General features: G+C 44.1%; 1 protein-coding gene across 2 annotated transcripts in view; it reads right to left on the reverse strand.

Moving 5' to 3' along the window:
• LOC143829390 (histamine N-methyltransferase-like) overlaps positions 1-16,179 on the reverse strand; it is a 37,105-nt gene extending 20,926 nt beyond the window's left edge. For both annotated transcript variants that reach the window (XM_077320185.1, XM_077320186.1), the window contains exons 1-4: positions 16,018-16,179; positions 11,221-11,376; positions 9,159-9,211; positions 4,214-4,321 (exon numbers count right to left, since the gene is read on the reverse strand). In XM_077320185.1, coding sequence (XP_077176300.1) covers positions 4,214-4,321; positions 9,159-9,211; positions 11,221-11,357 — 298 coding nt within the window. In that variant the 5' untranslated portion in view covers positions 11,358-11,376; positions 16,018-16,179. The remainder of the gene's footprint in view (positions 1-4,213; positions 4,322-9,158; positions 9,212-11,220; positions 11,377-16,017) is intronic.
• Between the last annotated feature and the right edge of the window lie 902 nt (positions 16,180-17,081).

Here is a 17,081-nt window from a genome sequence, read left to right on the forward strand (position 1 = left end):
AAATGCCTGGTGGAAGAGCTCCATTTTGCACGCCCTGTGGAACTCAAGGAGTCTCAGCAGGGCCTGCAGCTCACTCGAGAGCTCATTCCACCAGGTAGGGGCCAGGACCAAAAAGGCCCTGACCCTGGTCGAGGCCAGGTGTGCATCCTGGAGGCCCGGGACTTCCAGCAGATTCATAGCCACAGAGTGAAGTGCCCTGCAGGGGGCATAAGGATGTAGGTGGTCCCTTAGATAAAACAGGTCCCAAGCCATGTAAAGCCTTAAAGGTCAAAACCAATATTTTGAACCTGATCCGGAAGCGAACTGGCAACCACTGGAGATGTTTCAGCAAAGGCTGAACATGGACCCTCCAAGGTGATCTGGTCAGGAACTGCACAGCTGCATTCTGCACTAGTTGTAATTTCCAGGTCAGAGACAGGGATAGGCCTGCGTAGAGCGAGTTCCAGAAGTCTAATCTGGAAGTGATCATTGCATGGATCACAGTGGCCAAGTGTTCTGGGGACAGGAAGGGCGCTAGTAGCCAGACCTGATGTAGATGGAAAAACGCTGTCCGAGCTACTTAGTGACCTAAGGGAGGCATCAAAGGTCACTCTCAGATTCCTGGCTAGTGGTACAGATGTCAGATGCACCCCATCCAGGCAGAGAAGATGCACTTCCAGCTCCTGTCCCCTTCGACCCAGCCACAGGACCTCTGTATTGGAGGGGTTGAGTTTCAGGTGACTCTTCCTGATCCATCCAGCTACCACTTCCAAACAATTAACAAATAACTAATCCGGCCGGCTATTCATCAGGAAATAGAGCTGGGTGTCATCCGCATATCCCAGCCCATAACTCCAGACCAACTGGGCAAGAGGGTGCATGTAGATGTTAAACAAGGTGGGGAAGAGTACCACCCCTTGTGGCACCCCACATGGGAGTGCAAAGGGGTCGGAAAACTCACTGCCCACCACAACCCTCTGTGACCTGTTCTCAAAGAAGGAGGTCAGCACTTAAGGGACGTTCCCCCTATCCCCATGTCAGCGAGGCGGTGGGCCAAATGCTCATGGTCGACCACATCAAATGCAGATGAAAGATCTAAAAGCACGGGAATGACCGATCCGTCTCAATCCAGTTATGATCATTGGTACTGGTATATAGCATATGTACTTGTGTAGGGAGAGGGGGTGATGCATGTAAAAATGCCCTCTTTTTTTCAGGATGTCAAAGTAGTCTTTGGCCCAAGGGTGCACTTGAACCAAACTTTTCAAACAACCATACAGTGCCATTCCAAGTGGAGTTACACCTACCGGACGGCTCAGATACATGATAGATGTTACACAAATCACTGGTTGGTGCTTGACCCAACTTGTAGTCACCCCTATGATTAGTGGAACTCACCGCAAAGTATTCTGTCACTCTGTTCAGCTCAAAAGCACTGCAAAGTGGGAGAAGGGAGCTTCAGGCTTCCCTCCTAGGATGTTGTTCTCAGTGGAAATGGCCATAGTGGGCTGTTTGCCCCATGCTCAGGTTCCATGATGAAGGGGTAAGCAGTTTTCCATGGCCATTTCCACCAACAAACCAGTGCAGAAAGGAAGCTTGAAGGCTCCTCCTCTCAATTTGCACTATACCCTAGCCAAGAAGAGCAAAAATTGATTTCTCTCAAATTGATTTCTCTCAATCTATCTTTCTGCATGAGTTCAGTGTCCTCTTCCCTTAACAACAACAAAGATTTATTCAAGGTGTGAGCTTCCTCAGACAATGGAACAGAGATCGTAAGTACAAGTATAAGGAGAAAGTAAATTAGTAGCAAATTGGTAAACAGCATCACAACATCCTAAATATGCTAGAAACATCATACTGTATATTTAGGATGTTGTGATGCTGTTTACTAATTTGCTAATTTCTCCTTATATCCTCTTATGATCCCTGTTCCATCATCTGAGGAAGTGTGCCTGCACAGGAAAGCTCGCACCTTGAATAAGACTTTGATGGTCTTAAAAATGCCATTGGACTCAAATTTTGTTGTGCTACTTCAAACCAACATGGCCATCTGCTTGAATCTACCATTGGCTCGCAAGTTCTTCTTATTATTATGCCACTGCTCACCACCAAGTGGTCTCAAGGTGGCTAGCAACAGCTAAAATATTAACAGATCTCAATTAAAAACATAATACAAATAAACCTAAAAAGGAGCCCACACAAACAGACCCAGGCTCTTCAGGGAACACATATTGTCTGTGGCAAAATGCCCCCCCCCCCCCATTTTAGGTTATTTCAAAATGAACCCTGGGAAACAGGGTTTTTTTTTCCTTTTGAGCTTTTGAGAGAGGGAGGGGGTGACATTAGCCCACCTGCTCATCATCATTTGAATGCAGATTGCCCTAGCCAGAAAGCAGCTATCTGAAGTTGGTTTTATACCCCTCTTTTTCACTACCCAAAGGCTTATAATCACCTTCCCTCCCTCTCCCCACAAAAGAGATTCTGTGAATTAGGTGGGGCTAAGTGAGCTCATACAGGACTGCTATGTGAGAACAGCTCTAACAGGACTGTGATTAGCACCAGGTCACCCATGTGGTGGGTTAAGAGCGGCATGTAGAGGAAGGGAGAATCAAACCTGGCTCTCCAGATTAGAGGTTGCTGCTCTTAACCACTATACCAAGCCAGCTCAGAAATGCTAGTCCAGAGCAAGGGGAAACCCCAGAGTCAAGGGAAGGAAGGGAGCTGGGAGTGTGACTTGCAGTTCACTGACCCAGTTGCAGCCAGGGCACTAGACAGTGAGTGGTCTAGAGGCCTTGACCTCAGTGTAAGGGAAGGGAAGCTGGGAGCCTGATCATCTCGGTGGGGAAATCGAGTCTAATAACCAGGATCATTTCCATCGTTGTCTTTGTTCTCCAGGTTTCCTTCATATTGATCTCTGTAAGTGGACTTTGAATTTGCGCCTCACTTCCACATATGCTGTCTCCAAATGGCAGTAGTGAAGATTGATCTCACCTTGACCCCATCTTGATTCCTCCCCTGCAATGAGTTTACCAAAGTCTCTAAAGTCCCAGGTTTCATTTTATTAAAAAGTTGCCCCTTTTTATTTTGGAAATATCCATTTGGTGCCTCTTAATAACTGTGAAACAACCTTGGGAGATGAACAGTCCAGCCTCTCCAGGGCCAATCAAGGTGCAGCTGGCTGCACCCTGATTGACCCTGCCCCAACAGCTCCCGCCCTCCCTCACCAAGCCCTCACCCCTTGCCTCACAGATGTGCCTGGCTGTTAGAGCCAGGCACGTTTGTGACTCTACCGCTCCACTTGCACGTCCCCAGGTAAGAGGCCCGGCCGCGGGGTGTGTGTGTGTATTGAGCGCTTCCCAAAGGCCTCTGCGAGGCCTCCGGGAAGCGCTCCCTCTCCCCCACCCCCCCACCCCCCTAGCCCTCACCGCTTCCCAGCTAGTAAGGCATATCTCTACAACAAAAGGGGCTAGAATTCAGAGAACTTGATTCATATATTCTTATATCTATACAACTATATTATCACAATATTATTTCCAAGGAAAAAAAAAGACCTGGTGGCCCAGAGGAGAGGAGGTGGCTACTGTCAAGGGACTGGGGCAGTGAAAATTCATGGGAACCTATCAATCGGCAGCTCCATTGTCATTGTGCTGTACTAACAGCTGCAGTACTAACACGGAAATCATAGAGGCCTGTCCCCATGTAGCAAATGCCTCATTTACAGAGGTCCCTGCACAACTGGTGGAAGCATTACATGAAATAATCCCGGAAATTTAAATAAACCACATTATATGCTATAGGGCGTAATCCCAAGGGTCAGACATGACTGACTCGGTGCTTGCACAGGGGATACCTTTACCGTTATCTTTTTATGCTATAGGAAAAATCAAAGGAGAAAAAACACCACCAAGGTCACTTCATCGAAATATCAGAAATATCAGAAAGATATTGAATATGAAATGTTACCCATCAGATGCTGCAATTGACTTGCATTCTATGGGCAGCCTTTATAAAGGACAGGAGATGAAGATACTAAGTCTACTGAATATAATATCTACTGCATTGCTGACAATGCCTGTTCCTGGTGAACCGTTCCATGAACATTGTATATAGTCAAGGGTGAAGCCAAGGAGAGGTAGACTCAAAATGAAAACTTTTCTCTTGCTCAGCTTCTTAAAATAGCTTTTAAAACCCCCACCAACTTGAAGTGCCAACAAAATACAACATTAAAATATACCTTTGTAATTGGTAATTTGTTCAGCACTTGGTTCTATCACATCATTATGAATGACAGCTCCAGGATATTTGGCCTGCACTTTTGCAAGAATCTGAAGGTCAATTTCTCCTAGAACACAAACCAGAGAAAGTGGTAAAAAATTTGTATACGTTCCTAGTCTGTCATTCACTCACTCGCTCCTTATTGAAAGCATGGCTTTGAGATAAAGAAAGAGCTTTCAAGTGAAACCACTACAGATGTACACTATGTTCGATTCCGTACACACACACACACACACACACACAGGGGGAGAGAGAGAATGTACTTTTGTACATTTTTCCATCCCATTTGTTTTTATTTTATTCAAAATGTTTAGATTTCCCATTTTCATGAAGCTGAGAATGGCTCACATTCAAAAGCTAATAAGCCTTTAAAACCAATGAAAAGGGAAACAAACACAGTTGTGATGTCAACCAAATCTATCGACCATATCAGCAGACCCATAATCAACAGCAGTTCTCAAAAACCAAACACCTTCCTAAACAGTTGCTCTTGTGTGATCCACAAAATAAATATATAACAAGACACAAAGAATGGAAAGCTAGTAGCTGGAGGGATATGCATGCCATCAAGGGAAAGAAGTAGTCAAAGGAGGGCTGTATTCCATGAAATATATGCAAACGTTTGAGCAAAGCCTTGGACCTTACTGGCTGCCCCTGAGAGGGTATGATGGGTACAGGTATGGAGTTAGGAGGCAGTGGAAAGTGAGGTCAGAATACATTCAAAAGCAAGTCTGAGGGGAAATTTAACAGGAGAGGAATGCTGTCTGACCAACTGAAAAGGGAAAGTAAAGTATTCATCTAAGAGATGACTAAGTAAGAGGTGCAGAAATCAGTCTACACATAATGATATGGGCATATGAGGATATTTTCCCATGCAATTAGGTAAACAGAAAAAATTGTGAGTCGTGATCGTGTGTACAGAGCAAACAAACATACCTGTACATATGGCATATGTTTCGCTGAACACACAGAGGTGGGGGGGGGCAGGCCCAAGGAGTGTGAACCCTTTTCCCACTGTACCACTCAGTATATTTAAATTGAATGTATGACCTTGTAATTATGGGTGACTTCAATTTCCCTGATGTGTGCTGGGAAATAAACTCTGCTAAGCATCCAGAGTTGTGCAACTTTCTGACCTGCCTGGCCAACAATTTCATTTATCAAAAGGTAGAAGAACCTACAAGAGACCTGGCCATACTCAACTTAATACTGACCAAATGGTAGATGGGGTGAAGGAAGTGAGGACCCACCAGGGGGAGGGGGCGGGGTGACCATATCCTCCTAGAATTCAAGCCAAGGAAGTTCATAGTCAGAATTTTGTAGGGCGGACTTTAAGAAACTCAGAGACATGATAAGAGTCATCCCATGGGCAAGAATGCTGGAAGAGAAAGGATCAAGTGATGGATGGGCTCTCCTTAAACAAGAGCTATTATATACTCAAGCCATTACTATTCCAGCAAAATAGAAACATGGTAGGGGATCCAAGAAGCCTGTCTGGGTGACAGAGAACTTCAGGGAGAGCTAAAAAAACAGAAAAGGGCCATGTTTTGCCTGCCTGATCCCAAAAAGACCATGGACACTTTAAAGAAGCTTTTATTTTAACTTTGACAATGTAGGTTTGCAGTTGTGCTGGAACATGGACCACCATTTTGAAAAATTTACTCGGAGCAGGATATGGAGAGTGGAGGGTGGGTGCAAGGGCAGGACAAAACTGCCAAGACTATCGCACATTTCTCCCTCCATACGGGCTTATCCCTGGTTGCTCACTAATGGGACAACGGGCTTATCCCAATGGGATATGGGCTTATCCCTGGTTGCTTACCAATGGGAAAAATCCAGGGCCATTTCGCACGGCTTCAAAATAGCACAATGGTTGCTAATTGGAAACGCTACTAATTTGCCATAACCCACGACGTCGTAGACAATCTGCAACAATCCTGAAACCGACCCGCAAAAAGCGCTTCGTTGTAGCGCTTTCAGGGGAATCCAGAAAAGTGGATTCACCCTCCGGATAGCGATACACTCCTGCAACCAATCTGCAACAGTAGCGCTAAAGACCTGTGCGTTACCATTGTTGCTGGTTCTTCAAAGTCCCTCCTCCTGAGCCTGTCCTCCAAACTTCCGGCGAAGCGATCGCCATTTTTTTTTCTCCGAGCGAGCGGGGATAAACGCACCAACGAGCCTCTTTCTGTTTAGAGGCTTCCCTGGCTTCAGTCCTTCACCTTTAGTCACTAACCACAAACCACATAAAAGCCCGTTTGCTGAAATAAAGTCCCTTTATTTTTTACACATAAATTCAGCCGAAAATCGGGCCCGTGAGAGGGGGGGGGATTTTTTTTTATCACTCGAGGCAGCGTGCCAACGATCATACAATCAAACGACAGCTCACATTAGGCAGCTGGATGGGTCTCTCCGTAGCAACGAATCTACCTAGATTCGTTGCTATGGGTCTGTTTTTTTTTTAAAAACCTTTCTTAAAGGGAAAGGGGCTGTTTGGGAGCATGCTAACGGCTGCCCATTGGCTGCTTGACGGCCAGGGGCGGGACGAGCTTGGCAATAGCGCTTCCTTTCTAGCGATTTCTGCCGAGACCGGAAGCCTGTGGGAAACGCTAAAAAACGCAACTGATTCCACTACAAAGGCAGGTATGCATAACGACGAATTCCACTATTTTAAATGGCGATTTTTCATTCCGCAAACAATTTGCAACAAAGATCCCCGTGCGAAAAGGCCCCCAGTTTTGGCAATTCCCGAAATCGTGAGTTAAAAATGGCCAAAACTCAACCCAGCTACTGGACAGCCTTGGGATGCAGGTGACATCATGTGGAGGGGGCTCTAATACCCGCCAACATTCAAACGCTGTCCAGGAACAGATTCCTCATGTGGAAATGGTTTACAGTCTAGAAGGGAAGAGGGAAAACATAAAAGCCAAGGCCTTGAACCTTTGTGCTGCCGCAAAGCTTGACAATGAGTGTCTGAATGGACTCAAGAGAAGAAATGAAATTATTAAGGCCATGGGAAAGAAAGATGACATTAGCACAAGCAATCTGAATGGACTAGAAACTTAGCAGGAGGGAAGGCAACCAAGATGGAAGGCTACTGAAGCATGGTTCAAGGTTAGAAATAAAGTGAGGAGAAAGGAATTTTCAGTGCCTAACAATGCATTCCTGTGCAGAGTTACTCCAGACTAAGTCCACTGAATTAAATAAAAAAAACCTTAAACAGGCATCACTGCATAATTCCTTTTGGAAATATATAATTAAGAATTGAATAGCAGCTTGTTCAGCTAAAGATAAACCAATTAAAATCAGCTGGGCTTTACATAGTATAGATGAGTGCATGCTTTCAAGACTGAAAACTGAATTTCAAATGGAACATCAATAGCTGTCTTTTGCTATAACAACAAAGTTGTTTTCATGCTGAAATATCCAAACAAGTTGATTTTGCTCATTCAAACCCAGCCATGCTAAAATTTGGAGATGTGAAATTGGTAATTCACTGCTGGGTAGATTTTGATGCCTTTTGCAGTATGCATGGTTACTGGACAAGGAAAAAATGTGACAAACAACTCCTCTCTGCTTCTGCAAATTAAAAAAAGAAGAAAAAAATCACATTTCCATACGTTGAGCTGTTAATGTAGTCCTCCCATCCGAAAGTAGCCAAACTACTAAAAACGTGAGTTTTCAATGGCCTCTTCCTCCCCACCAGCCCCTTTGATTTGTAGCTCAATCTGTAGCTGTAATTGATTTCCATTAGTTGTTTATATGCAAACAAGTGTTTGGGGGCATTTTAGAGCCGGATATGTAGCACCCTGCCTTATCAACAACTTGCAATTTAAGCTATAGGAAATATTTAAGCTTTCCAATACAATTACCTTTAAAAGGCTATCATTGTGTTCACCATTAAGTTTCCAATTAAACTTTTCAAGGAAATGGATTGTTTATAGCACATTTGCTACTTTATAGCACAGTTAATGCCATTTGTGGTGTGTGCGTGGGGGGGGGACTTACAGCAACATTAATAAGACACTGTGTATAAACAAGGCACACTTTCTGGATGGACTGGCATAACATATTCTCTGCATTAGTTATGGTCACTTACAGTCAGACTGTAGACAACCTCAATTTTGCTCACACAGCATTTAATGGGCTTCCCACAACAAGAAAATGATCATTGCAAGAGATTGCTGAAGGCTGGTATTTACCAGCACACCTGAGTTTTTTTAAAAGATGAGTTCACAGAGAATAGGTTTATCAGAGGCTCTACTAACCTCTACTCACACAACACTGTTCTTTTAACAGCTGCAACTACATGACAGTAAATTTGCAGCCTCTCAAGACACCAAGGCTTCCCAATCAGGGACTCTAGCAACAGAGTCCAAGAACCTTACTACTATACCAGGGACACTGGAGCAGCTTGCCAGTAGCATGAACAGCAGGCCTGCGGCCTGAACCATTGTAGTGCTCCCACTGGAGATGAGTGGTATTGCAGCTACCAGAACTCTAGGAATGAGATGTTATAAGGAGTGGACAGGATGATATCCAGACCTAGGAAGTTGTTAATTGTTGACTTTAGGTAATCAAGCTGTTCATGACTCCCTTTTCTGGTCTGACTACTTGTTTGCAGTCAAGCTACATAACAGGTCGTAAGTTGCCAAACTTGTGAGTCTGTGGACACTTTTGGAATTCTAAGGAAAGATAGTGGGCACCACCATAAAATGGCTGCCGTTTGGATATGGGCAGTCACAGAATGCTGTTATGTTCCAAACCAAATAACCTCCTATAATGACAGCAATGGTTTTAGAACGAGCATTACTTTGGATTAGGCCACATTACCTTTCTGAGTTGCTATTTGTCTTCCCACTTTCTCACACATGTCAAATGTGTGTCCTTAGGTTCCTACTCACCTGCACCACCGCCAACACTAAGAATATTGATTGCAGATTTTCCATTACCAATGCTAAGGAAGGATAATTACATATTTTAGAATAGTCAAGGAGCATTAAAAAGGCACATTAACTGTTTGGAACTACAACATATCATTTCTAGTAAGACTGAACAAATTGTAAAATGACCTGCAAACAAGTATACATTTAAGGAAAAACCGGCTTCCCAATATTGGGACTAACTCTATGACCAATAAACCAAACTGTGATAGAATAATGCAAATGAAGATTGAAGCAGACTTGGCTCTTACCAGTTGGGTCAAGAGTGGCAGGGAACAGGTTTAGTTCCTAACTTAGAGACGTTCTTGTTTTCCCATGTAAATGAATGGTTGCCATTCACTGCTATAGCAGTGGTCTCCAACCTTTTTATCACCGAGGACCAGCCAATGATTGACAATTTTACTGAGGCCCCGGGGGGGGGGTGTAGTCTTTTGCCGGGGGACGTCACCACCGCCTGAGCCCCTGCTCCACTTGCTTTCTCGCTGGCGGTTGCTGGAGAGCACCAAAGGTGAGCCGGCGGCAGAGTGGCAGGGCAGCCCCCGAGGCAGCAGCCAGGGAGGAGGATGAGGAGGAGCAGCCCAGTACCGACTTATCCACGGACTGGTACCAGTCTTCAAACTGGGGGTTGGGGACCACTGCTATAGGATACCAATGAACCCATATATTTTAGTCAACCATTGCAAGGGTAAAAGCATCTCTTCAGATTAGCTGTGGAGAAGGACACTTTAGGTAGATACAATTGCTCCTGTGTACTGAGCCCACAAAAATGCACAGCACCTTCTGGAAGTTCTTACAATATACAAATAATCCTTCTAAGCTCACCCCATCCATCATAATGACGGGCAATTTACTAGTTAATAATAAACAGCAAATGTATGCAGAAGCTGTCAAGATAATCAGCAAACACAGTATGCTCCCCCCTCCCTTGCAATGGGCTTTATTACTGAGGTCAATTTTCTATTCACACTTCTAACATGATGATTTCTTCTCCATTTGTATTCTAACGTAACAATAGGTTCAAATGTTTGTCCATGTTCCCTAATAACTAGTAGAAGGGAAGAATATTTCAACAGAAAACTAGAAGAAAGTCATTTCATCTTTATACTCGGGACAAATCTTAGTAAGTTGATTTATTTCATTTTTCTAGTCTGCTTTTCTCACTGAGACTCAAGGTGGATTACAGGCCAGGACCATCATCTTTATTCATCCTGGAGTGTAAGCTACTAGGGTCTTCTTACATTTTAGGATCCCTGCAATGTGTCTGGAACTGCTAAGCCAGGCATATTGTTCATCATTCTGTAGGCTCTGAGGTTTGCCGTTTAATCCTATGTAGAAATGCTCCATTGTAAACCTATTGAAAACATGGGCAGACTCAACTGACTGCATAGGATTGCATTGGTAAACTGCATTAGCTTGATGTAAGTTGTGCAGGCATGCTATCGGCAGAGCAAGCAGGAGTCCGTTCTGTCTAGAGATTTGCTTATACAATTAGGCCAAGGTTGCACCCTCAAATTTTTTTTAATACACTTCATCACAAGTATGGAATCAGCTGAGGTGCTCAATGACTAGTCAAATAATTGCAACATCAAACAGCCTAGCTACACTACATAGCCAACCTTCCATTTGACAACAGCAAATTTTTGGATGTGTAGATAGGCCCTAAGTTCAGCTGCTGTTGGATCTTCAGTCCCTGAGGCCCTGCTGTCACATATATCCATGAGCATTTCTTTTACGTTTGGATGTGCAACTGTTTCTTCAACTCAATATCTATTTACATATAAAAGAAATCTTTGACTTCTGCCATACAAACACGATCACAAAGAACAGCTTTTCCCTGGATGGTATGACTGAAATCTCTACTTAAAGAGCTATCATAGATGTGGAGAAGAAAGGGGGAAAAAAGAAATGGCCATCTATAGTGCTTCAGCAGCCTTTGCAAAGCTAACCTACCTGTACACATACATCGTATATGCCAGAGAGTACCAAAGGCTTGTCCTTCTGATGCAATTCCTCATGCTTTTACCTTGATATTATGCCTGGCAGATTCTTCTCAATGAATTCCAGCATACACTGATGCTCCGTTGAATTCTTGAGGAACAGGCAAAAACATTCCACATAACGACTGTGGTCAGACAGCAAGCTTCTCATGGAAGAAGACATGGCTGCTTCCCAGACCACTCTGAAAATAACAAAAAGGGTTCTTAAAAAAAAAAAACAATGCCAAGATAGAGAAGAAAGTCAGCAGCACCCCTCTTGCATCATCAAGGACTGCGTAGTCACATATTAAACACACAGGGATAATTTCTCATCCCCTGAGGAAGCAACATATCAGCATTTCTTATCAGACATTGTAATGAGACTTTGACTGCAGAAAAGATTGCTTTTCAGCTGGAAGAAAACTGTGCAGTTTGCTTCCTTTGCAAGCACAAAGCCTTGAATATAGGAGCTATGTGATTTATGCCAGAACCAAATTAGGAGACTCTTTCTGACCTCCCAAAGTGAAATCTAGTATATGCTTGATGCTTAGCTGGGATTCTGCCCATAAATGTGTCTCCCTCCCCATCTCCTTAGATTGGGGCTGTGAAAAATTTCTTCCATTAGATTAAAAATAGGGCTCTCTCCATTAGAATTCTGGTAGATTTTAAAATTATTTTTAAAAATTATGTATTTACTCTCTGTTTTAAATTATGTTCACATCCATAATTTAACTAAACTGGAGCTTGAAAGTTTGTGCCCATCCCTGTTTGCTTATACTGTCTGAAGAAACTCCGCAAGCGCAAAGACAAGGACCTTTTGTACACTGGGAATTTGCACCTCGTCTGGTGTTGGGGCAAATTCCCAGTTCTGCTCGACATCAGCAGTGAGTTAGGTACATCCCAGACACTCTGTTGCCCTACGGCAAGGGAACTTGGATATATCCAAGTTCCTTTTTTTTGCCCTGGAAGGCAAAGGGGCCTATGTTGGGGCAAGTCCATGTGGCAGGGGAACAGTTGGGTCATCCAGGCCTGGCTCCTCCACAGCTATTCCCAGATTACGGCATCCTGAAAGGGACAAATAATGTCCCAGGAGGCTCTAATGCTATTATTTATTCTATTTTTCATATTGGGGGAAGTGCTGGAAAAAATTAAAATGTCTTTCCGTCAGTACTTTACTTGAACCATGTGAGGAGGACAGAAAGCCTTGAATCTGGATTTCAGTAATCCCATGCATTCTGAACACAGTCAGGACTTTCTTCTAGGGAAATGTTTGTTTGCTTATAATTCCATTTATAGCCCACCACTCCCAGACAGTGGCTCATGGTGGATAACAACAATAGCCCTCAATAAAACCCCCCTAAAACAATAAAACCCTCCCCCAACTCTACAGGCTTCATTGTGATGCCTCATGGGGCATATCAGCAGCAGTAGCCTGATGGCCTGGCTGGCTCAGGGAGGGGCCCAGATCTTAACTGCACTGGACTCAGCCAAAGACCTGGCAGAAGAACTCCATTTTACAGGCCCTTTTGAACTGAGAAAATTCCATCAGGTTCTGAACTGTCCTGGGAGCTCATTCCACCAGGTCGGGGCCAGGACTGAAAAGGCCCTGGCTCTTTTCAAAGCAAGGTGTGCTTCCCTTGGGCCAGGAACCTCCAACAGAGTTGTACTTGCAGTGTGAAGCACCCTGATGGGGACATAAAGAGATAGGCAGTCCCCTAGATATGATGGGCCCAGACAGCAGATGGCCTTAAAGGTTAACACTAAACCCTTAAACTTGATCTGGACTGCAAAGGCAATCAATGCGGTGGCCTCAGCACAGGCTGGATATGGGTCCTCCAAGATGTGCCTGTGAGGGCCCTAGCAGCCGCATTCTGCACCAGCTGCAATTTCCAGGTCAGGGACAAGGATCGGCCCATATAGAACAAGTTACAAAAGTCCAATCTGGATATGACCGTTGCATGGATAATTGTAGCCAAGCAATCCAAGGACAGAAAAGGCCCCAGTAGCTTCATCTGGCATAGACGGAAGAATGTCACGTGGGCTGCTCCTATGACCTGGGCCTCCATTGAAAGGGAGGCACCCAGGATCACACCCAGATTTCTGGCAGAGGGCAAGATGTTAGGCTACACCCCAGCCAACATGGGTAGGTGTGCTTCCTGATCTGTTGTCTTCCTGCCCAACCACATGACCTCCATCCTGGAAGGGTCAAGTTTCAGGTGACTCTGCTCTTACCATCCAGCTATGGCTTCCAAACAACTGGCAAATGTAACTGGGGGGAATCCAGGCATCTATCTATCAGGAGACAGAGCTGGGTGCCATTCCCATATTGGTGACAACCCAGCCCATAACTCTGGACCAGCTGAGCCAGAGGGCACATAAAGATGTTGAACAGTGTGGGGGAGAGGACTGCTCCCTGCAGAACTCCACAAGGGAGTTGATAGAGATGCAACATCTCCTCCCCCACAGCCACCCTCTGTGCAGATGTGCTAAGACTGTGTAAGACAAGAACTTTTGGAGCTGTTTCCAGGTTCCACAAACTGCAAGAAGTCAAAAGTAGTATCTTAAAAATAGATTGAATAAGGATTTCATGCTTCAGTGGACCTTTACCATTCCTTGTCCTCTTTAATTCTTTGACCACAAGAATTCATGGATTTGAGATTTGCTCCTCCTGTCCTAGGTGATTCTTTAATTTGTAGCTTGCCACTACTGCTTACAATAATGAGGAAAGCTGACCCTATAGGAATTAAAAGAGGGATTGTGATCATCACCCCCATCAACCATCATCTTGTTCATCACTACTGATATTTTTGTGGAAGAAATGGGTGTGGGTTTCTGTTCTCACTAAACAGGAAGGAACTGGTCAGTTTCCAGGTTAAAGTTATTAATCACCTAGGATTATCAACAAATCAGCTTGATTTATCACCAGATAATCCTACATATCTATCCCTGTTCAACCCTGCTTTCCTTAGCATTACTTCTTGTGTGTGTATTTTTTGGTGTGTTTGTAAATTACCTCTAAAATTCTTCTTAATAAGACAACTTTCCAGTTACTTCAGACTGGTTTATTCAAGAGTTTCTTAAAGGCTTAATCTGATATACATAAGTAGAGATCCCATTGTTACCTCCTCTCATGAATACTCCAATCCAGTGGTTCCCAACCCGCGGGCTGCGGCCCGGTGCCGGGCCGTGAAGGCCTTGGTGCCAGGCCACGGCTCCTTCTTCCCTCCCCCCCCCGAAGCGAGAAGCTCGCCAGGCTGCGAGCAAATCGGCCGCCAAAGCAGCCGATTAGCTCGCGGCCCGGCAAGCTTCTTGTTTCGGGAGGGGAGAGAAGAGAAGCTTGCCAAGCTGCAAGCTAATCGGCCACTTTAGCGGCCGATTTGCTGGCGGCCCAGAGGGAGGGAGAGCCACGGCCGCTGGGTGCAAATGCGCGTGCGCGGCAGTCCACGCGTGCGTGTTTGCGCTGGGGCTGCCGCGCGTGCGCGGGCCCCCGGACCGCCCTCTCCCCCCAATGCGGAGCAGCGGTCCGCAGCGGCCAAAAGCTTGCGGACCGCTGCTCCAATCCATTTGCTAATTTTCTCAACCAAATTCAATTACTTCCAAATTTGGGTAAGAGATGATGAACTGGTCCATTCCTACACTGGACAATATAGGCAGCCACCTTTAACCCCATGAAATTTGGCACAAACAGTCTCATCAAATGAAATATTTAACAGAATAATTAAGATATCTAGATATCATTTTACCCTAATGGTTTATCCAAAATTGAAAACCCAGTAAAGGGCAAAGTTTTGGAAGATTACAGCAGACTTCCCCTGCACAGAGAATAGTGGTATTGCCCATGTTTACACATTCTTTGCTAAAGTGCCTCTTCTATGTAGTGGAAAGTGGGGAGATTTCTACCACTGGACATTCAAAACATTTCAAATTGTCTGGCAGTTCTGGCACAAACATACACACAAAAAATCTTGCCTGGTTTACAATAGCTTAGTGAAAGCTAAGTATGCACTCTAAGACTACAATCCGGTCTGCATTTGTGATACAATAAGTCCCAAGGACCCATATACCACCAGGTCATTGGCATCCTACATTTTAGAAACGTAGCATAAAATTAAAATAAAAACATGTTTGTGACTGGAGTGAGTGGCTAAGCTTAAGACTGTGGCCAAAAGAGTAATGCTATTACAGGAAAGGATTAAGTCCCCGTGAATGTAATTCTTAGTTAACATACATAGGACTGAGCTGACTTTACAGTGATTTTATGCATCAGTTTACTTATTCACGTTTGTTTCCAGGTTTCAATGACAAATTTCCTTCCCACATAAAAGCAGGCAAAATAATTATTCAAAAACATTGCATTTGCAAGAAGGGTGCTATTTTTTGCTAATACAAATGTAGACATTATATAGATTATAGGATTTTATACAAGCCTGATTTTAAATACATTTACTCAGGTGTATGTTTCACTGTGTTCTGTGGGCCTCACTCCAAAGCAAGAGAGCACTGGATTTCAACACTGATTTCTTATTACTATTACAAATTCAAGGTCTGATCATTCTTTAACTCAGTTTTGCAGCCGTAAAAATACACAGAAACTGCTTCATTCTCCCCTCCAACAGAACTAGGCCTTCAAATGACCCCCACAGCAGAAATCCTTAAACACTATGACTAAGATCAGATTTCAAAACAAATCCCCCTGTGGCAGCTTGGGGCCGACTGCAGCAGAAAACAGTCATTTTATTCAAGAAGAAGATGATTTCCTGATTACTTCAAAACCCAGATGACTTTACATTTTCCATTCAAGGAAGTCAAGGAGAGAATTTAAGCCTGAAATCATTCATACTTACATGCCAAAGACTCTTTAAGGAACAGATAAAGTCACTGCGTGGGAATGTTGCAACAGTGTGCAGGAAATGGATTCTGTTTCGGACCAAGTACATTTTTATAGGCTGAATCTATCTCCACCCACAAAATCAGTAACTTGGCAAGCAGTGTACTCCTGGGCACGAGAGAAAAGAGTGTGATTCTGATCAACAGAGCAGTCTGGAAGGGGATTGAGGGCCCAGAGCAATATTCTTCCCTTTGCTTTCACTGGTACAAATCTGAAACGGTCACACTTTCTACTACTATATAAAGGGAACTCAGCTGCAAAGCATTTAATTTCAAACAGAATGTGCCCAGGACAATATGATATTTTTCACTAGGTGCTATTCTGCTGTTGACGCTGAAATTGTTGAGCACATCAGGTCTTTTAAATCAGTTATAAAGGGGGGGGGGGGAGGAAATCTCTATAGAAAAAGCTATGAAGAGTCATCTTTATAGCACTTAGCAAGATTCCATAGTAACAGCTACTCAGTTAGCAAATCGCTTATGTTCTCACTTGGGGTCACTTCCTAAATAAAGTTAAGACTGCCAGATGCCTCTTGCATTAAGGAAAGCTCTTTGTTGTAGTGATCCATCAAAACTATGTACCCTTCCTTTCTTTTATGAATACAATGCTGTTAGAATGGGCCCAAATCTAGTTACAGTCACAGAGATGAACTGCATGTAACAAATGCTGGCCTGCCTTCAGACTCAGATCTGCATGGGAGAAAAGAACTGCTCAGAGGAGCATCACAGACAGAAGAAGAAGAAGAAAAAGGGAGAGCTTTTATTTTTTCTCTTTTTTTTTTGGTACTCTGCTTTTTACTCCCCAAAGGAGTCTCAAAGCAGCTTACAATCCCTGGCCTTCCTCTCCCCACAACAGATACCCTGTGAGATAGGTGTGGTTGAGAGAACTCTGAGACAGGGCCATTCCGCACGACTTAAATGTAGCAGAAGTCTTACCTTTGGGAAACGTTACAAATTCAACATTCCACATGACGTCGCACACAATCTGCAACACTCCTGCAACACTCCCGCAAAAAGCGCT

This window comes from Paroedura picta, chromosome 2 (genome assembly GCF_049243985.1).
Source record: "Paroedura picta isolate Pp20150507F chromosome 2, Ppicta_v3.0, whole genome shotgun sequence".
In the NCBI taxonomy this organism is placed as follows: domain Eukaryota; kingdom Metazoa; phylum Chordata; class Lepidosauria; order Squamata; family Gekkonidae; genus Paroedura; species Paroedura picta.